The sequence below is a fragment of the Quercus suber genome, unplaced genomic scaffold, assembly GCF_002906115.3.
Source record: "Quercus suber isolate HL8 unplaced genomic scaffold, Cork oak 2.0 scaffold_303, whole genome shotgun sequence".
Classification (NCBI taxonomy): Eukaryota; Viridiplantae; Streptophyta; class Magnoliopsida; order Fagales; family Fagaceae; genus Quercus; species Quercus suber.
In genome coordinates, this window is record NW_027069759.1 from 692,472 (window position 1) to 711,623 (window position 19,152).

Below are 19,152 nucleotides of genomic sequence, written 5' to 3' on the forward strand. Positions count from 1 at the left end.
AGGTGCAATACCCTAGGTATTGCTACTGATGTGAATCCAACCAGAGTGGGCGAGTAATCAGTAATGAGTCTCATCACAACATGTTTTGACTTTTGATGTTTTGTAGTTCCACGTCAATCTTTGTCACGTCACGTGGTATTAATGGGAAAGCACTATATTATTATTATTATTTATTATAATTATCATATTATTGAGCCAAAATTTTAATAAATAAAAAATTACAAATCATAGTAAGCACTCGGATGGCATTTGGCCTAATGCTTTAGCAAATCAACTACAATTTAAAAATTATATGAGTGTTTGCATGACATCCACGTGGTACTATAAAAACAAAAAACAAATGGAAATAATGAAATCGTCTAATTGGCTCCTCCACAAGAAAGCTTTTACTCGTAGTAATATCCAATCATCTCTAAGGGTCCGTTTGGTTCCCGTAAAATATTTTCTGGAAAATACATATTTTTCGGAAATGCTATTTTCCGGAAAAGGAAAATATTTTTAAGTGTTTGGTTGTATTATAAAAATTGGTGTGGAAAATATTTTCATGTGTTTGGTTCAATTAGGAAAATGCTATTTTCCTACAACAATTTCCGGCAGCAAATTCCGGCCACAACAACACAACAACAACAACAAATTCCGGCAACCACAACACCACAACAACAACAACAACAACAACAACAACAATAATCAGTTCATCAAAAAAAAAAAAAAAAAAAAAAAAAAAAAAAAAAAAAAAAAAAAAAAAAAAAAAAAAAAAAAAAAGCTGAGAGATCGAGGAAGAGGACGCGATCGACGACGCGGCGCAACGACGGCAATCGACGGCGAGGCGCAGTGCGAAGAGCGCTGGGTTCTTCGGGGATCGAGATCGAGATCGAGATCGAGCGCTGGGTTCACGGCGAGGCGCGGTGCGAAGGCTAGATCGCGAGATCGAGCGGAGGTGATCGAAGGTGATCGCCGGGGAGATCGGCGGTAGTGCGATCGAAGGCGAGATCGGCGCGGTGCTTGGGGTTCGCCGGCAACGTCTCCGGCGTGTCTGGGCTCCTCGAGGGCTGAAGGTGCTCTCTTTCTCTCTTTCCCTCTCTCTGTCTTCATGCTCTCTCTTTCTCTCCATTTTCCGGAATTCATTTGAAGTGAAAATGATTCCGTAAATCATTTTCACCCTTGACCGTGAGTCAACTAAAAATGATTTCCGGAAAATGCAATTTTCCGGCGCAACCAAACACCCGAAAATATAGAAAATCACTTTCGGAAATGAATTTCACCCAAAACAAACGCAGCCTTAGGTACATATCAGCTGTACAAACATGTATTTCTCAAATTTGCACGTTTAAGTTTTTAATGACGGAAGTTTTCTAGTTAACATATTGTGGCAGTTACAATGTGCATGATTATATGAACAGGAATAAAAATAAAAATAAATAAAAACTGCCTACACTAAAAATTAATTAGTGTCTTGGTTTGATGATAAATAGTTATCATCAAGATCGAACACCATAAGTTGAAACTTTTTCTCAAAAAAAAAAAATCTTTTTTATACATTTTTAATGTTTTACTTTGTACTAAAACAATCGCAATTTGTTATACGTTATTGTTTTTTTTTTCAATATAAAGTACACAAGTCAAACACAATATATTAGAGGGTCTATTTGGATACTGCTTATTTTGCTGAAAACTAAAAATTAATTGTTGAAAACATTGTAATAAAATATTTTTTAAACTATGAATAGTATTGTGAGACCCACGGCTAACTTGCTTATGTGGGTTTTTTTAAGTTTGGCTGGGTCGTGAACAGTGCCGTGAGACTCACCCAAAAAATGCAAAGCACCTAATAATCCTTAGGCAAATGCACGCAAAGTTGACAAAATATAAAATGGAACATAGTATGATAGTTCTCAAATATATATATACTAGTCGCTAACCCGTGCGATGCACGGGAAAATTATTGGAAAATAAATTTAATCCGTTTTTTGGTCTATTAAATTTAATCTTTCTTTTATTCTTTTAAAATAGGAGTTTAAGTCTAATGATAAAAAGCAATCATTGTGTAACGAACGCAATAGATTAACATTTTATTGAAACTATAAAAAAAAAGGGTATAACATCATTTTGAATAGTAAATCTATAGTTTTATGACATCTTAAACTTTTTTTTCCCCTTAATAAAATCTTAAACTTTTTTTTTCTTAATGGCATAATATGTTAGGATCACAAAAGAGTATGTGTAAAATCTAATTGTGAAAAGTTGTTCTTAGAGGGTCAGAAATGCATTAATTTTTTTAAATAAAAGCATAACCTTTATCACATTTTATAATAACTTTACAAATTTATAGCATTTATCTTTTAGTTAAGGTTGTATTAGAGGATTGGAGTTTTTTCCAACTTGGTTCAAATTAGAACCTATAAAATTCCAAATGGAAACCAAAAAGAATCAGAATTTAAAATTCCTTATGAATTTCGAATTTATATCTAGAAGAGAAACTATACCCTAAAATCAAGTTTCTAAGTGGTAGTCACATGAACCCAAATAATAATTCACAAAATTAAATTCAAAAAACTAACAAAAGTAGCATTAACAATACCCAACAACAGTATTAGCAAAAACCTAACAAAAGTAGCACTAACAATACCCAACAACAGTATTAGCAAAAGTTGGGAAAGAACATTTCCCTTTTTATTTAATAGAAAGAATTATTCGTAATAGGTAGAAAACAAATGCAGCAATAAATTCTTTTTTAAAAAATTACAGAAATTGTTAACAAATCTGGATTTGATGCAGTTAAGCATGCAGCTCTTTATCCAGAAAACAGAGTAGGACCTGCCAAAAAAACTTTTTATTTATTTTTATTTTTTATGTCACTCTGTACCATAAATGCAAATATAACTAAATTTTATCTTTTAAAAATCCATGAAAACAGAAGTTTGTCACTTTTAGAATATGAAAATTTTTTTGTTTGAACCAAGTTCTTTCGCAACTTCTCAAAAAAAAAAAATGTTCTTTCCCAACTGCCATATATGCAAGAAGAGCAAACACACAATAAGGCAATGCAACTCAACCCCCAAATACCATGCATGTACAGATTAAAAATATATACAACTTATTTCAACCCCATTACAACTTTATTCTCCTTGATTATATCATGTTCCAAATTCAAATGCAGCAATGAAAACATAAACTAAAGCAATAATATAGCACAAGACCAAACTCAATTGGTAGTGGGGGTTAGAGAGAATTTACTGTGTTGCATAAGTAGAGAAGATTAAATTTCAATAACAAAATTTTATTCAGAAATTGAGTTCTAAATCTGAAAAAGGAAAACCCAAGATTCAGGGAGAAGAGTAAAAAGTTAATCTAAATCAAATTATTCACTGGGGAATTTAAACAAACACATAGAGGACAAACACAAAGATGTAAATAACAATGAACCAAGACAAAATCTTTAAAACCACAATGCTAATTGCTTACACACAGATACTTTCATGAAATCAAAAGTTGATGAAGTTACCAAGTTTTATCCAAAATCACAGAATAAAGATAGTTTAAAAAAAAAACGAAAAAAAAAAAGAGGTTTCGGTGGGACTAAGGGGCCATAAGCATAGACTTGTAGCAGTCACCGTTCAAGTCATTGTCTAAATTAAAACATGCAATGGTAAAACAACATAATAACAACATGACCGAAGTTGCAATATTATTATTATTTTTTTTTTTTAACAATGCAATACAACAGCGGTAAGGGGAAGAAAAAGGAAATTTAGCCACCAAAACCACGCAAACAAAGAAGATTAAAAAAGAGAATCCCAAGCACTACAACTGAAAGGGGAAAACAAAAGAAGTCAGTTTTACCTGTAGCCGTTTCACTGGTTGGCAGTGGCAATAGGCTGGTTGACGGGGCTTGGGGACTCAGAAATTTCATCATCTAAGATGGAAATTGTTTCGGAGTTGTCGACAGGAAATAATCTTCAGACACATAGAGAGAGAGAGAGAAGAGTACAGAAGTGAAAAGTGACTGAGAAAGATTTTTCTAATCTTTTGTAATTGCCGAGTGCCTACTCAAGACAAAACAGTGTGTCTCTAATTTATATAGGCAAATTGAACACAAACGTTTTTTAAAATTTCACTGAAACGGTTTATTTAATCAGTCAATCGAACAGATACAATTTTTGATTTTTTTTTTTGAACGAATCGTGTCATTAAATTATCAAGTCATGTGGCGCAATGAGAAGTAGTCAACAAAAAGTCAAATGTTTCGGCTATTAGTTATTATATATATATATATATATAATATGAAACATTAGCAGTAATTAAGATGGAAGATTTTTATTCTATGTGAACCTATTATGGGCAATTGATAGTAAAGGAGTGCCTCGTTGCAGTGCGAAAAAAGCGAGTTTAACTATGATTTGAAAGAAGAGTGTTAAGGTCTAGGAGAGTTTATTTGGGATTTAGGTAGACAAATATATGAGAAAATAAGAAGAATTCATGATTAATGAAAAGAAGAACGTATGTAAAAATTGAACTCATTTTAAACATTGAAATTGTGAATTCTCATAATCATAAAAACCCAAAAACAAATCCCCCTATTTTAACTGAACATAGTTGAGTTACATGGATTATGAATATAACGTTCAAATGCCCCCTAACCAAACTTTTAGGCAAAATGGTATATTGTTAGTTACGTACCAATATACTCAATTTTGTCTCTTATCGTTTTATGTTTACATGTTTTACATATTTACTATTTTTTATAAATTTTATACAACATACTAACAATTCAATATATAAGAAATTGGGAGGTTTCCACTAGATTATTTTCTCAAATATAATTATCCAATTCTTTAATAAATCTATGACTAATCATTAAAACTCTTACAGATTAGAGTAAAAAGGGTTTTTGAATTTTCATGAAGTGAAAACTATTGCCAATAGCCTTATAGGCAAAGCTATGCTAAATTGGTTGATACTTTATAATATTTCTAACAAAAATCTCCAGAGTTCAAATTCTCATTCCCCAACTACTGAATTACACACACACACACACACACACACACAAAAAAAAAAAAAACTAATAACCCCATTTTCTATATAATTAGTTAACTCCATTGCTCATGTTAGGGCATGAATGAATTTGATAAACATAAGCAAACTCCTCGTTTATTAGCTTGAGCTTTTGAAATGGGACTAGACAAACACAACTACAACTCTAACACAAAGAAAGAGGGAGTTGTTGACGCTACATTGATTATTGGATTAAGGCCTTAAAGGGGTCACACTCATTTCTTGCAAGTTGCAAACTAAATGATTTATTTTTGTCAAACTACGAGACCCAACTAACAATGAATAATCAAGAAGTCGACTGTGAATCTTATTAAGAAAGGTACGTACACAGCAGGATTGAACAAGCAAATTTTAGTTTTTACCAAGCACGACAAAATTTGAGCAAACTATTCCAGCTACCCCTTGGCGTTCTAGTTTGTTTTGTCTACCACATCTTACTTATCAATCAGTGACTGAAGACAAATGTGCATATTTTGTATGGTACACATTCTCATCCAATAAAATGTAAGTGTTAACTACGTTTTATTTATTTTTTATTTTTTAAGAGAGTTTTAACTTATAACGTTCACTCCTGATGATAGCTCTTTATCATCAGACTAAGACACTAATCAGTTTTTAGTGTAAGCGGGAATTGAACCTCAGATATTTTATTCAACAATTAGAGACTTTACTAGTTAAGCTAACTGAAACTCATTAATAACTATGTTTTAGAACAATGTACAATTTTTTTTTTTTTTTTGAGAATCAGAACAATGTACAATTTAACTATTGTCAGGTGCACTAATGTAAATTTACTTGTTTCATACATGGACCATGTATATCATGTGTGATTCATGATCCTCGTTGTGGGGGGAAAAAGACCCGATCTAACATAGTGGGTCTAGAGCCCCATGTGAGGATTACTTTGCGTCCGAAGAGAAGGAGATGGTAAGGGCAAAGCCCATCTAGAAGAAGGATCCCCGGGAAGAAGGATGGTTGCCGTCCGAGAAGACTGCCTTCCGTCTGAGGAGATTTTATTCCTCGGACGCGAATAGTATTGATTGATCAAACGTGTGGAAGGTCCAAATGATTTTCCTAGCAACCCCAACGATCAAGATAAACTCTGGGTATATCTGGAAAAGATAAGAATGGGGAAATATCTAAAGGAAAAGCTGCTACCACTGCATTTAAGGCACTGCAGCAACTTCTCTGGCCGCATTTATGTGGAGAAGACCTCTGAACAGTGTAACCTCACCTACCGCCACTCACAGAAAGCCAGAGGAAATACTTGACGTGACATATACTCAAGTAGAGTCACAGATGAGGAACAAGTGGACGATGGGGATTATGGGGAAGGAGGTTATATAAAGGAAAGAAACTCCTAAGAAAACGAGAGAGGAGAACAAGGGAGAAGAAAACAAAAAAGCTTTATTGTAACTCTAAGATCTGTATTCATCACATAATCAATAATATGCCTCTTCGAACACCAATTCTTTACGTGTAAATTTATGTTGGTTTATGCTTGAGGGTTGTGATTAATTGTTGTCGATTCCATAATCAACCTAGCTAGCTCTTTCACCAATTCTCTACAAATTCATTGTTTTGGGCTTGGGCCACAAATCCTAACCCTACACTCATAATTATATGTGTGTTTTTTATTATTATTTCAACCAATATTAATTATTTTCCCTAAGTGTGTTTTTAATATATTTTCTCTCGTTTTTATAGTTTAACTCTATTTGGATGATTTTTATCAAATTTTTTTTAAAGGTGGAGTAAAAAAAAATTCTTAAAAAAGTGAGATTAAAAAAAAAAAAAAATATATATATATATTAAGTAAACCAAATAAAAATTAAATCACCCAAAAAACATGTCATATTTCGTTAAAAACCTTGCCCATCAACGCTATTTCATGGGATGGGTCAAATTTCAAGCCTCATGAGAAATACTTATATGTAAGGTTAAATCACTACTCCTTTGACTAGGTTGGTGGTATTAATTTGAAATTGAAACCACTAATTGATGATTTTTTTTTTTTTTTTTTTTTACTAATTGATGAATTTAGTGGGGGTATCTACATAAACAAAGACACACACTCATACACAAAGTACAAGTAAAAAATTATTTAATTTTTTAGTAGAAGTCGAATTTTACAATTTTTTGAAACTTATAATAAAATTTTATATAGAGTAAACTATTCTAACAAATAATAAGTCACCATATATTTTGGTAGTAGAGTTTAATTGAAGTAAACTATTATAGTAAATGAATACTTAAAAAAAGAAGATTTCTACTCTCAAGGAAGCCTCTACTAACTCACAGTGGCAATCCCTTGGGTAACCCCATTGGACTTGGGGATAGTGTGCTAAATGCATCTACCTTTCAATTGGTTCAAATGAACCCAAGCTTCTCATAATGAGTCAATGCTTTGCAACCCCAAACCAGCCTCTCTACTAGCATTAGCCCAAGCAATTTTGATTCCACCTTTACTAGACACATGCGTTTGCCAACATCGCGCCACCCGCCCCCCCCCCACAAACACAAATATTGAACCCCTGTTCAAGAAGCTTCACCCCTTTCTTTGGCAAGATGAAACTGACAATTAAATGGAAAGCTTATGGGCTTTTGGTACGCACAAAACCACTCATTGACAGCCCCAGTTGGGCCCAATTGTTTACAAGAAAGGCTGGTTATGTTTATCAGCTTGACCCAAGTACGAATGTACGATGCTATGTGATTGATTCTAAAACTAAATGTTACAACAATTTCTCTTTCAATATACAAAATCAAATAATCCATTAGAAAATAATTTTTTAATTATTTTGTTGCCAAACCTAGATTTGACAATATTCATGACCGAAAATGTTTGTTTCATAATTGCAATAAACATTGAAAAAAGTAAATAGAAATACAGCTATTCATATTTATCATCATTATATGTCCAATATTCTTCTTACTAAAGAAACAAATTTTCATTATTAAATAAAAAAAAATTAAGACAAAAAATACAAAAAAAAAAAAAAAGCACTCAAACAATTATTTAGATGTCAATGTATAGCATGACAACTCTCAAAATCCAAAGTCTCAAACTTTTAACTGTGGGTCCTAAACATCAAAGATTGTAATACTAAACATGTATAAGCCAAGTGATTAATATTTTAAATGATCTTTGGGTCAATTTTCAATTTGAAATAGATAGTTTTCAATTTGGGGTGGCCAAATATAAAATTTTTTGTACCAAAACTTTTAAACATATATTATATAATAGATCCATTTTTAAAAAATTCTAGGGGCATGACCGCCCGACCTACATATACCCCGTCCTTTATAGGCAATAATCTTCTTTGGTTTTGTATAATTTAGCCCGACTAGCCTTTGTTTTCTATTTTATTTTATTTTTTATAATTACATTTGGGAAGGAGGAATATGAATTCTAGAAGTCTCCATTAGAATCACTAAGAGTGGTTAATTGAACTACCAAACCCTTAGCAACTAGCCTTTAGTTAAGTCCTCAGAATTTAATTGATTTATGAAACTACTAAGCCTGCTATACGACTACACATATAACCGCCTTAAAGCCATGGACAAGTATATTTATTTGATTAAATATGTGTATGGTGAGGCAATAACTAGTGTGAGAATAAATGAAGGTATGACATGTAAGGTTGTCCATGGGTTGGGTCAGATCGAGTTTGGGCTCAACCCACACCAATACTCGACCCTACCTAATCAGGTGGATCAAATTTAACCCATCTCCAACCAGAATGGGTGATCGAATCAGGTAAATCAGGCTTTCAAGGGGTGGCAGTTGATTTAGTTGGCTTTGAAGATCTGGAAAATGGTGAAGATCCGATAAAATGATGGTTGAAATTAATGAAAATCAAGTGAGATCTCACCAAATTCAATGGAGATCTCACCAAATCTAACTAAGATCTCACCGAAAATAGCTAAGATCTCCTAGGATCTAGCAAAATTCACTGGAAATGGTTGTCTATCACAGTCTAGTCGTGTGGATTGGGTTTTGGAAGGGGAGACCCACCACTCTACCCGCATGCCAACATCGGTCTAGGAAGGAAGGGACCCACCTCCGACTATTGAAGTAATTGAATCGAGCGGCCGATGATCAAGTCCGGTCAGTTTGGTAGGATGGGTCAAGTTGGCAGTTTCCATAGACAGCCCTAATCACAAGAAAATTCCTATCATTATAGGTTTACATTAAAAATTAACATTAAGTGTCCGTTTGGAAACAATTTATTTAGCTGAAACTGAAAACTTTTTGCTAAAAGTACTATAGATAAAGGTAAAAGTTAGCTGAAGAGAACAGTGAAACCTATGACTAGTACTAAAAAGTATAAATCAAGCTGAAATTGCAAATAAGCTGAAATTTTCAGCTTGTCCCAAAAGAAAAGTACTAAGTCCATATCTTGCACTGGTGATGAATAAGCTCAATAAATCAATTCAGGAGGAAGTCTTTTAATGTATGCCTTTTGCATATGATATAGTTTTAGTGGATGAAATTAGAGGTGGAGTTAATGACAAGATAGAAAATTGGTGATACAATATAGAATCTAAAAACTTTTGATAAGTAGGACTAAAAAGAGTACATGGAATGTAGGTTTAGCAAAAGTAGAAATTCATGGTTAAGAGATAAGAACAGGGCTTTCAATATATTGGATCAATAGTCCATAACGATTAAGAGATTGAAGATGATTTGCATGATAAGATATGAGTATGCAATGAAGAAGTGCATTAGAAACATTTTGTGCTCATAGAATAACCTATAAGGCAAAAGGAAAATTTTATAAGATTGCTATAAGATCAAAAATATTTTATGGTATTAAATGTTGGACTATTAAAATTAACATATTTATAAAATGTGTGTAATTGAAAGTAGAATATTAAAATGACTAAATAGATATTCACATAAAGATAGAATTCAAATGAGGAATTTTGCTTAAAAATAAGATTTGAACGAGATAATTTGCATAAAGATAAGATAATTGAATATTGTAACCACAAATAGCTCAAATAAATCTCTCTCTTTCTCTGCCTCCTTGCACTCTTTATGTAATATGATATAAAATCAATCACCTGCAAAGTGGTGTCAAATTAATTACAACTTGTTTTCCTTTTTTTATATATGTAAAAGCATTGCATTTTAACTAGGATTGATACCTTGAGATCCACCAATGCAAGGAGAGTCCCTCCACTTCTGAAAATGTGACCTGAGGATTTTCCTTACACGGTCTTTCAAAGATGTAGCACAGTCAACTTGGAGCAATGAGCAAAGCTTTGACACAGCCCCTACCTTCAACATTTCTTGAAGCACCATATATGTCCCGGAAAACATACATATCATTGAAAGAATCGAAACTGCTTGATCATCTACTGCTGGTGAAACCCTCAAGATCCTCTCAGAGACCACGGCAATGCTTCCTCTATGACTTAAAAACTGAGCTCTCCCATCAGGACAAGAACATAAATGAAATAGTATACCTAAAATCAGCTCTGTGGTCCGCTTTTCAGGAAAACCCAATTCAAGCTCAATGAGCTCATAAACTGTGTTTGTTTCAACCATCATGATTCGATTTCTACTCCATGGACAAGCCTCTAACAACACGAGCAAAGTGGCGTTAATTCCTTTTTGAGTAATCCCACTTCTTAAGGCTCTTACAATCCTAGTAAAGAATTCAGGTTTCAGTCTTTCTAGTACACTCGAGCTTGTAGCTTCAATGATTTTCTTCAACACTAACATCGTATGAGATTTCACAGTGAGATGATTTCCCATTTCACAACATAAAACCCATGTCAATGATTCAATAATATGATCATTTTCGACAAGAATTTGCATTGTTTCAGCTGAAGGGATTAGAATAAAGTTAAGCACACCAATAGCTTCTTCAAGACCATCAATTTGGCCTTGTTTGAAACATGTTACAATAAACAACATCATCTCTTTTGGCAAACCTGCTTCTATCATATACTTCCTATTCCTTTCATTTTCAGCTGCAAGTAACGCCAATTGCCTAATTGTTTTAAGCTGAAACTCAGGCTGCCAAAGGTGTTTGATGAGTTTGAGGACTTGAAACTTGTCGAGAGGTGGTTTAGGAGTGGGAATTCGATCAATACCTTTTGAGGCATTTAGGATGCACCAAGCTTGGATTAGGCGGAGTAATGTGTGATTAGGGGTTAAGTCTGAGTCTTTTGGCAATGGTTGGTTGGTGACTGGACAGGTTGCGTTCTTGCTTGTGAATAGCCAGTGTTCAATGCTTTCCCGGTCGTATGTGATGCCTGTTATGGCAGTCACAGGGTCTTTCATGATTTGTAGGGATATGGGGCAGATAAAATATTGAGGAACTTCAATGTCATCCATGAAATAATACAAAAACAGGTTGTATATTTGTTATATGGGTTAGCTTAATGCATAGACTTAGTTGTATAATTTGTAGGGAGTAAGAGAATTGAGAGGGATATTAAAGAAACTTTTCATTCACAGGTGTTGCTGAAAAGATTTTGGGGACAATTAACGAAGATGATACCGGGTATAAAGACAACGTTGATGGTGCAAGTTTTGCAGATCAAACTGTAATGGTGCTGATGGCAACCCTTTTCAGCGAAACTGGATGGGATCTATGATGCAGAAGCGATTCAGTTACGTACTGCCATTAAAGCGTAGCAAGTGAATATAGAAAAGGCATCAGCAGTGGGTTCAATGCTAGAAAATGCAAAGGATATATAGCAGGACACCTTTGTGAATGGATAGAGGATAGCCCCGATCACTGTATTACACAATATTATTCAAAATGAGATATGGTGTATTATTTTTTGCAATGATCTTAATTTCTTTATCTCAACAAAAAAGAGACTTACCTTGGAAAGTTTTTGTATTGGTTGTAGTGGCAGGAAAACGCGGCGGCTACTCTGTAGCAAAGCTGAGAGAGAGAGAATTATGACTGAAGAGATTGGTGATCCTTTTTATGCTACCAAGTCATGGAAGTCTACTGAGACAATTCTAAGTTTCTGACGTCCAATAATCCATTCTAAAGATGCATTCAGCGGTCAAAGATGGAAGTTGTGGACTACGGCCAAATTAAAACTACACGGCTACATGCATGGAATATATATAATAATAAGAAAATGCTAGGGACATTAAAAAAAAAATCATAATTACTATCACAACTCTTTCATGTGCTAAATTGTGAATAGTGAGGGTCAAAAAGTGGGTCTAAACATTCATCACTCATAACACACCATATGATAAGTTATGACAAAAAAATATGAGTTTTTTTTCTTGTGTCCATAGTATTGCTCATAATAATAATAATAATAATAATAATAATAATAATAATAATATAAGCTGTAAATTCCATTTAAATGTGTTTGACTGTTTGGTTCATTAAATAAAAATATAGAAACTAGAACTAAATTCGATGTCTCGACAAATTTTCAGCCCAAAAAAAAAAGAGAATAACTTGTCAAAGCATGGCATTAATTAATGGTGATTTTCTTCTTGTCAAATACGGTTGGGGAAAATGCAAATGTGTTTTCTTTTATGAAAATGTTAGTGTTATAGTATATGGCATGATAATACTAACATTAATTTATAGGGTGAAAGGAAATAAAAATTCAAAAGTCCATCATTCTTGCAGAGTAGCTTCTAGCCTTCTCTACAATCATTATCATCATTCCATACAGTCGTAGGGTCAATTTATTGTTAGAGGGAAAATAATATATTTAATGTATGAGATCGGAAACATATTATGCCACATGATTACATCTACATCTTTTTATGTATTGGATTTGGCACAATTTTTTTTTTTTTTTTTTTTTGATAATCACACAATTTTATTTCTAAATGTCTCTTTGTCCTCCATCTCATTTTATTTGTCTATTTTAGAGAATCCCATCTTTTTATGTGAAGATCACCTTATTTAATTTAATATCATACAAAGCAAAAGGATAAAATATAGATATATATATATATTAACTTTTTCAATAGTTATTAAAATTAATATTATGTTTAATTGACCTTTTCAAAATATACACCATTTTCACCTGAAATAGTGTAGAAGAAAGTTTTATTTTCACCCAAAATAGTTGTTTAATTCACCATTTTAAGAAAGTTTTGACACCACTTTAATAAGAAATTAAAAAAAAAATAGTCAAAATATAAATTTTTTCTTTTTATTTTCTCATAAAACTTTCATAAAATAATTCACTAACAAATGCTTTTAAGATATCCGTTAATATTTCTCTACTTTTAATTATATGACCTAAGTAAAGATTCGTTAATTTGGATGGGGTGAAATATGGAGGATAGAAAATAGGGGAGAGATAAATGGAGAGAAAAATAATTTTATGGGTGTTTGGTTGGAGAGAAAGGGAGGATCAAAAATTGATAAGGCTCAGGTATTTTCTCCCTTAGTCCACCGTAATTTTATCTCTCTAATTTGGGGAGAAAATAGAGGGGAGAAAAATTACTTCCAATCAATGACGAAATTACCCCTCCTTCTCTCACATGGACTTGCTATTGCTATTTCACTTTCTTTTTTTCTTTGCTGAGTGTGTGGACCTGGTTGCTTTTCACTTCTTCCTCTTCTTTTTCTCCTTCTTTTTTTTTTTTTTTTTTTTGGGTGTGATACAGGTTTTGTTCTTTTTTATGGGTTTTAACTATATATTGAATTTTTTTTCTGGGCATAATTTTTTAACAATGGCATATAAGTAAATTTATATAAACTCATTTTTTCCATCATTCTACTTTTCCACCACCAACCAAACACAAATTATGGAAACTAAAATCTTTTCATCCCCTCCCTATTTTCTATCCTCTCACTATTCCACCCCTCCAACCAAATGAACCCTAAGAGTTACATGAGTTCTTTAATAAACTACTTAAAAGCCATCTAATATAGTGGAAGAAATTCCTTCAAACCCGGTTTTGGAGGAAAAAATTTTTAAGTAGGAAATTATCACTCAAAAAAGAGAGCAACATGAAATTCACTCATTCTTCTTCTTTTTAAGTTGGTAAGATTTAAATGCCTCTTACCATATTAGTAAAAGTCAAGATGGATACATAATGTTTATGTTAATACTGAAATATATTTCAACAAACTTGACAACACCAAATTCTTGAAATATATGGTTTTGAACGGCCAAAATTGCTAAGGATAATTAATTTGATGCAATCGTGTAAGTAATTTAGTTCTTGAGTCTTATGTTTCTCAGAAAAGAAAAGGTTCTTAAGTCTTTTAGTCAAAAATTTTTTTTTAAAAAAAAAAAAAGTTATTAAGTCTACACACTTTATTACAAATTTACAATGTTACAGTCAAGAAGAATAGACTGCACATTATTTCAATGTTGCAAACTACATCAGTTATTGACAACGTGCTTAATGAAAAGTAGCTTGCTGCCACTAATTCCATAAAAATAAAGAATAAATAAGAAAATTAAACTGGAAATATTGAATATTTTTTTGTTAGCTGCAAAATAAAAATGGGAATATGGGGTTCAAAATTATTTTGGTTGAAGAACAATAATCATGAAACGAATTTTATAAACTTCAAATCTTTTTGTATTTTAAAAAATTTTGCTTATATAATTGGTACATTATTAAGAACCAAAAAAAAATAAAAAATAAAAAAACCGAGATTTTGTTTAATTACACAAGAACAATATTTTCTTTCTAGATCTACATCATAAAATTAGGACGTAATGTTAAGGTCCCTTTCGCAAATATGGGTAATGATGGCGCAACCCATGCAAAAGAAGTGAGTTTTTCCAAGAGACATGAAGTAATGGGAGTCTGGGAGATTGAAATTTGGGAGTGCATTGTCGGAGTCAAAAGAAAACAGTCGCTCAGTCAGCCCATACTAGCCTAAATATAGTACACGATAGCTTGCACTATTTGATTTTCCTAAATCTAGAATTTCCCCAATAGACAGATTAACTTGGAAGTTGGAATCTTGTCACACCACCACCGCTTGCTGTACTACACCTACAGTCAACTTTATCACAAAAATTGCTAGTTTTCATTTCTCCGATTCTTTTCTCACTAGCCAGGATAACCATTGCGCATCTTTGATGAAATGGTCATTTCACAAGTATAAGTGTTTATAGGGTATGGGAGCAAGGGATGAGGTTCAAATCTCCAGTAAAGAATTTCACACATATATACACTTAAATTATATTAAAATAGAGTTTCTATTTTGTATCCAAAAAAAAAAAAACATAGTAGGACAATATTTTGAGAGAAACCTTTTAAACTTTTTGTATTGTTTTTATTTATTAAATGTGAATTTTGAAAATTTAATCGTTAGATTGCATGTTTTTTTTATGTTCTTAACGCACATGTCAAATTTTATTCAAATCGGATCTTATATTTAATCAACAAACTTATTTTTTATGCAAAATTTTAAACCACAAAAACATGTAATCAACAGTTAGATTTTCAAAATTTATATTAAATAAAAAGATATATAAGAAATTTGAAGCGTTTTTGAAGAGAAACTTTGAAATTACAAGACAATGCATATTGGGTGGAAACCACGACAACTCAGTCAAAGGGCATGAAGACTGAAGAGAGGAGGTGCTTGATGGGCCATGGGGCTGTGTTTGAATTTGATATTCTGTAATTGCTTCGCACCTTCTGTTTGCTTTGGTAGAAGCTTTTTAAAAAGCATGTTTTGCATTTTATGGTGCTTAGTATGACTTAAAATTCAAATCAATGAAAATTACTTTTCAAGAAAGTAAAGCAAGATAGACTATGGGTGAGTTTGGTTCAATTTTTTGATATTGTACTTTTTGACAAAGTGGGGGTTTTAAAAAGTGCGGTATGAAACTAGGGTTTTTGTAAAAGTTGAGTGTTTGATAAAAGCTGTTAAAAAATGTTTTTTGAAAAAGCTAAGTGTTTGGCTAGCACTTATAAAAGTGGCAGTTGAGAGGTAAATTACTAAAAATGACAATGTATATATATAAAAAGAATTCTTTGTTTTAATTACCTCTTTTAATGCAAGTTATGGACACAATATTTTCACAAAAATTTCACAATAAAGTCTATATGACAAGTTGTTAATGGTAAGGAAAAAAAAATAATGTCACTAGTAGGTCTAGATGAAAACTAATAACAACTTACCATGTAAACTTTATTATGAAATTGTTATGAAAATATTTTGTCAATAATACTATTTTTTTTCTAAAAAAAATAGTACTAATTTAAAAAGTTTAGACATATAATAAAATGTCACAATTTTTTCACAATACTAATTTAAAATTAATCTTTGTAAAATAAAAGTTTATTAACAATTATCTTTTAAATGAGTTGTTCTAGGATTATACATGTACCCACAATTTTTTTTCTCCACCGCATACTGTAGAACATCACAGTTGTGAAAAAGAAGTTGTGAAATAATTTGTGTTTCTACTCTCTATATTTTCTTCCACGTTGCTTTACCCAAACTCAAAAACTCTTTTTCTTTTTCTTTTTTTCTTTCACTTTTTCTCATCCACTCGTTCACTTCTTTCTCATCTTCTTATTTTCCTTTTCTTTTACTTTCCTCCACACAAAGCCCCCCCCCGCAGCTGAAAACTAATGTGCACAAAATGTAGGGTAACCAGAACACTTCTCACCTAAATTCGCAGGAACCACCCAACTAATCACTCAACACCAATGACAAGATTTGCAATCATATCAAGCACATAAGCCCAAGAACCAAGTTAGTCATGAATTTATAATCTATCACAATGCTTCCTTGTCACTAGTAGAGAGTTGTGTTGAAGATAATCACCCACTCATTACAAAAAAATCGGCCTGTCCCGGCGTTTTATTCCCGGCGTTTTTACAAACCGCCGTAATAGATAAGCCTGTACCAGCGTTTTTTGAAAACGCTGGTATAGGAAATCCTGTTACAACGTTTATCAAAAACGCTGGTATAGGAAACCTAAAAGCGCTGGGATAGGTTACTGATTTCACTTATGGGTCTTTCTCATCCCTTATGGAAAAAGAGCTGTCCCGCGCTTTTAAAAGCGCTGGACAAGTCGTTCTTATTCCTTTATGAAGAATGACCTGTCCCAGTGCTTTTTGAAGCGCTGGAATAGGGTCAACCTGTCCCAGCGCTCCAAAGCGCTGGAATAGGTCACTTAAAGCGCTGGGATAGGTCACCTAGGAAATTAACAAAAGACCCTAAACCTAAGATAATGAACAAAATACTCTAAAACCATAAAATGACCAAAATACTCTCGAAACTAAAAATTACAAAAATACCCTCGAAACCTGAAAATGATTAAAATACCCTAAAACCAAAAAAATTACCAAAATACCCCGAAACCTAAAAAAATGATAAAAATACCTCCGAAACCTAAAAATGACCAAAATACCCTCGAAACATAAAAAATGACTAAAATACCCCCAAATTCCAAAAAATGACCAAAATACCCCCTAAATTAAAAAAATGACCGAAATACCCTGAAACCTAAAAAAATGACTAAAGTACCCCCCGAAACCTAAAAAATGACCAAAACATCCCCCAAAACCTATAAAATGACCAAAATANGTTCCTTAGGTTTCCTTTTTAAGATTCAGCCATGTTGCTATTTAACCTAAAAATACACTAGGTTCCCATGAGAAAAAATCTACATGCCAATATCTTAAAAGGGGAACCTAAGGAACAACATCTAAGTACTGTACCTAAGTCTTGCTCTTTCTTAAATATCTATACCCCTATTTTTGTTAAATAAATTATATAAAGTAATTTTTGATGAACAAGAGAATTTATAGAAACAAAAAGAGAATACAATCAAGTCCAAATACACCCCCAATCTTGCAGCAATTAAAGCTGCAAACAATCTCAGTGTGCAAAATGTAGGGTAACCAGAACACTTCTCAACCTAAATTCCAAGCAGGAACCACCCAACTAATCACTCAACACCAATGACAAGATTTGCAATCATATCAAGCACATAAGCCCAAGAACCAAGTTAGTCATGAATTTATAATCTATCACAATGCTTCCTTGTCACTAGTAGAGAGTTGTGTTGAAGATAATCACCCACTCATTACAAAAAAATCGGCCTGTCCCGGCGTTTTATTCCCGGCGTTTTTACAAACCGCCGTAATAGATAAGCCTGTACCAGCGTTTTTTGAAAACGCTGGTATAGGAAATCCTGTTACAACGTTTATCAAAAACGCTGGTATAGGAAACCTAAAAGCGCTGGGATAGGTTACTGATTTCACTTATGGGTCTTTCTCATTCCCTTATGGAAAAAGAGCTGTCCCGGCGCTTTTAAAAGCGCTGGGACAAGTCGTTCTTATTCCTTTATGAAGAATGACCTGTCCCAGTGCTTTTTGAAGCGCTGGAATAGGGTCAACCTGTCCCAGCGCTCCAAAAGCGCTGGAATAGGTCACTTAAAGCGCTGGGATAGGTCACCTAGGAAATTAACAAAAGACCCTAAACCTAAGATAATGAACAAAATACTCTAAAACCATAAAATGACCAAAATACTCTCGAAACCTAAAAATTACAAAAATACCCTCGAAACCTGAAAATGATTAAAATACCCCTAAAACCCAAAAAAATTACCAAAATACCCCGAAACCTAAAAAAATGATAAAAATACCTCCGAAACCTAAAAATGACCAAAATACCCTTGAAACATAAAAAATGACTAAAATACCCCCAAATTCCAAAAAATGACCAAAATACCCCCTAAATTTAAAAAAATGACCGAAATACCCTGAAACCTAAAAAAATGACTAAAGTACCCCCCGAAACCTAAAAAATGACCAAAACATCCCCCCAAAACCTATAAAATGACCAAAATACCCCCCAAAACTTCAAAAAATTACCAAAATACCCCCAAAACCTAAACCTAGAAAAAGACCAAATAACCAATACTCCCCTAAACCTAGAAAAAGACCAAAGTACCCCCCAAAACATCAAAAAAAAGCAAAAACTCCCCCGATACCTAGAAAAAGATCGATATACCCTCGAAACCTAAAAAATGACCGAAATACTCCCTAAAACCTAAAAAATGACCAAAATACCCCCGATATCTAAAGAAATACCGATACACCCCCTGAAACCTAAAAAATGACTGAAATACCCCCAAAAACCTAAAAAATGACCA

General features: G+C 32.9%; 1 protein-coding gene across 1 annotated transcript; it reads right to left on the reverse strand.

Annotated features, from left to right (window-relative positions):
- Positions 1–10,013: 10,013 nt before the first annotated feature.
- LOC112032533 (E3 ubiquitin-protein ligase PUB24) lies at positions 10,014–11,825 on the reverse strand. The gene is made up of 2 exons (XM_065782482.1): positions 10,207–11,825; positions 10,014–10,122 (listed from the first exon to the last, which is right to left on the reverse strand). The coding sequence occupies exons 1-2, from the start codon at positions 11,402–11,404 to the stop codon at positions 10,115–10,117; spliced, it is 1,206 nt and encodes a 401-aa protein (XP_065638554.1). The 5' UTR covers positions 11,405–11,825; the 3' UTR covers positions 10,014–10,114.
- Positions 11,826–19,152: the final 7,327 nt, after the last annotated feature.

Excerpts from the sequence above, each read along its gene's own strand:
- LOC112032533 (XM_065782482.1), bottom strand. The coding sequence starts at position 11,404 with ATGGATGACATTGAAGTTCCTCAATATTTTATCTGCCCCATATCCCTA.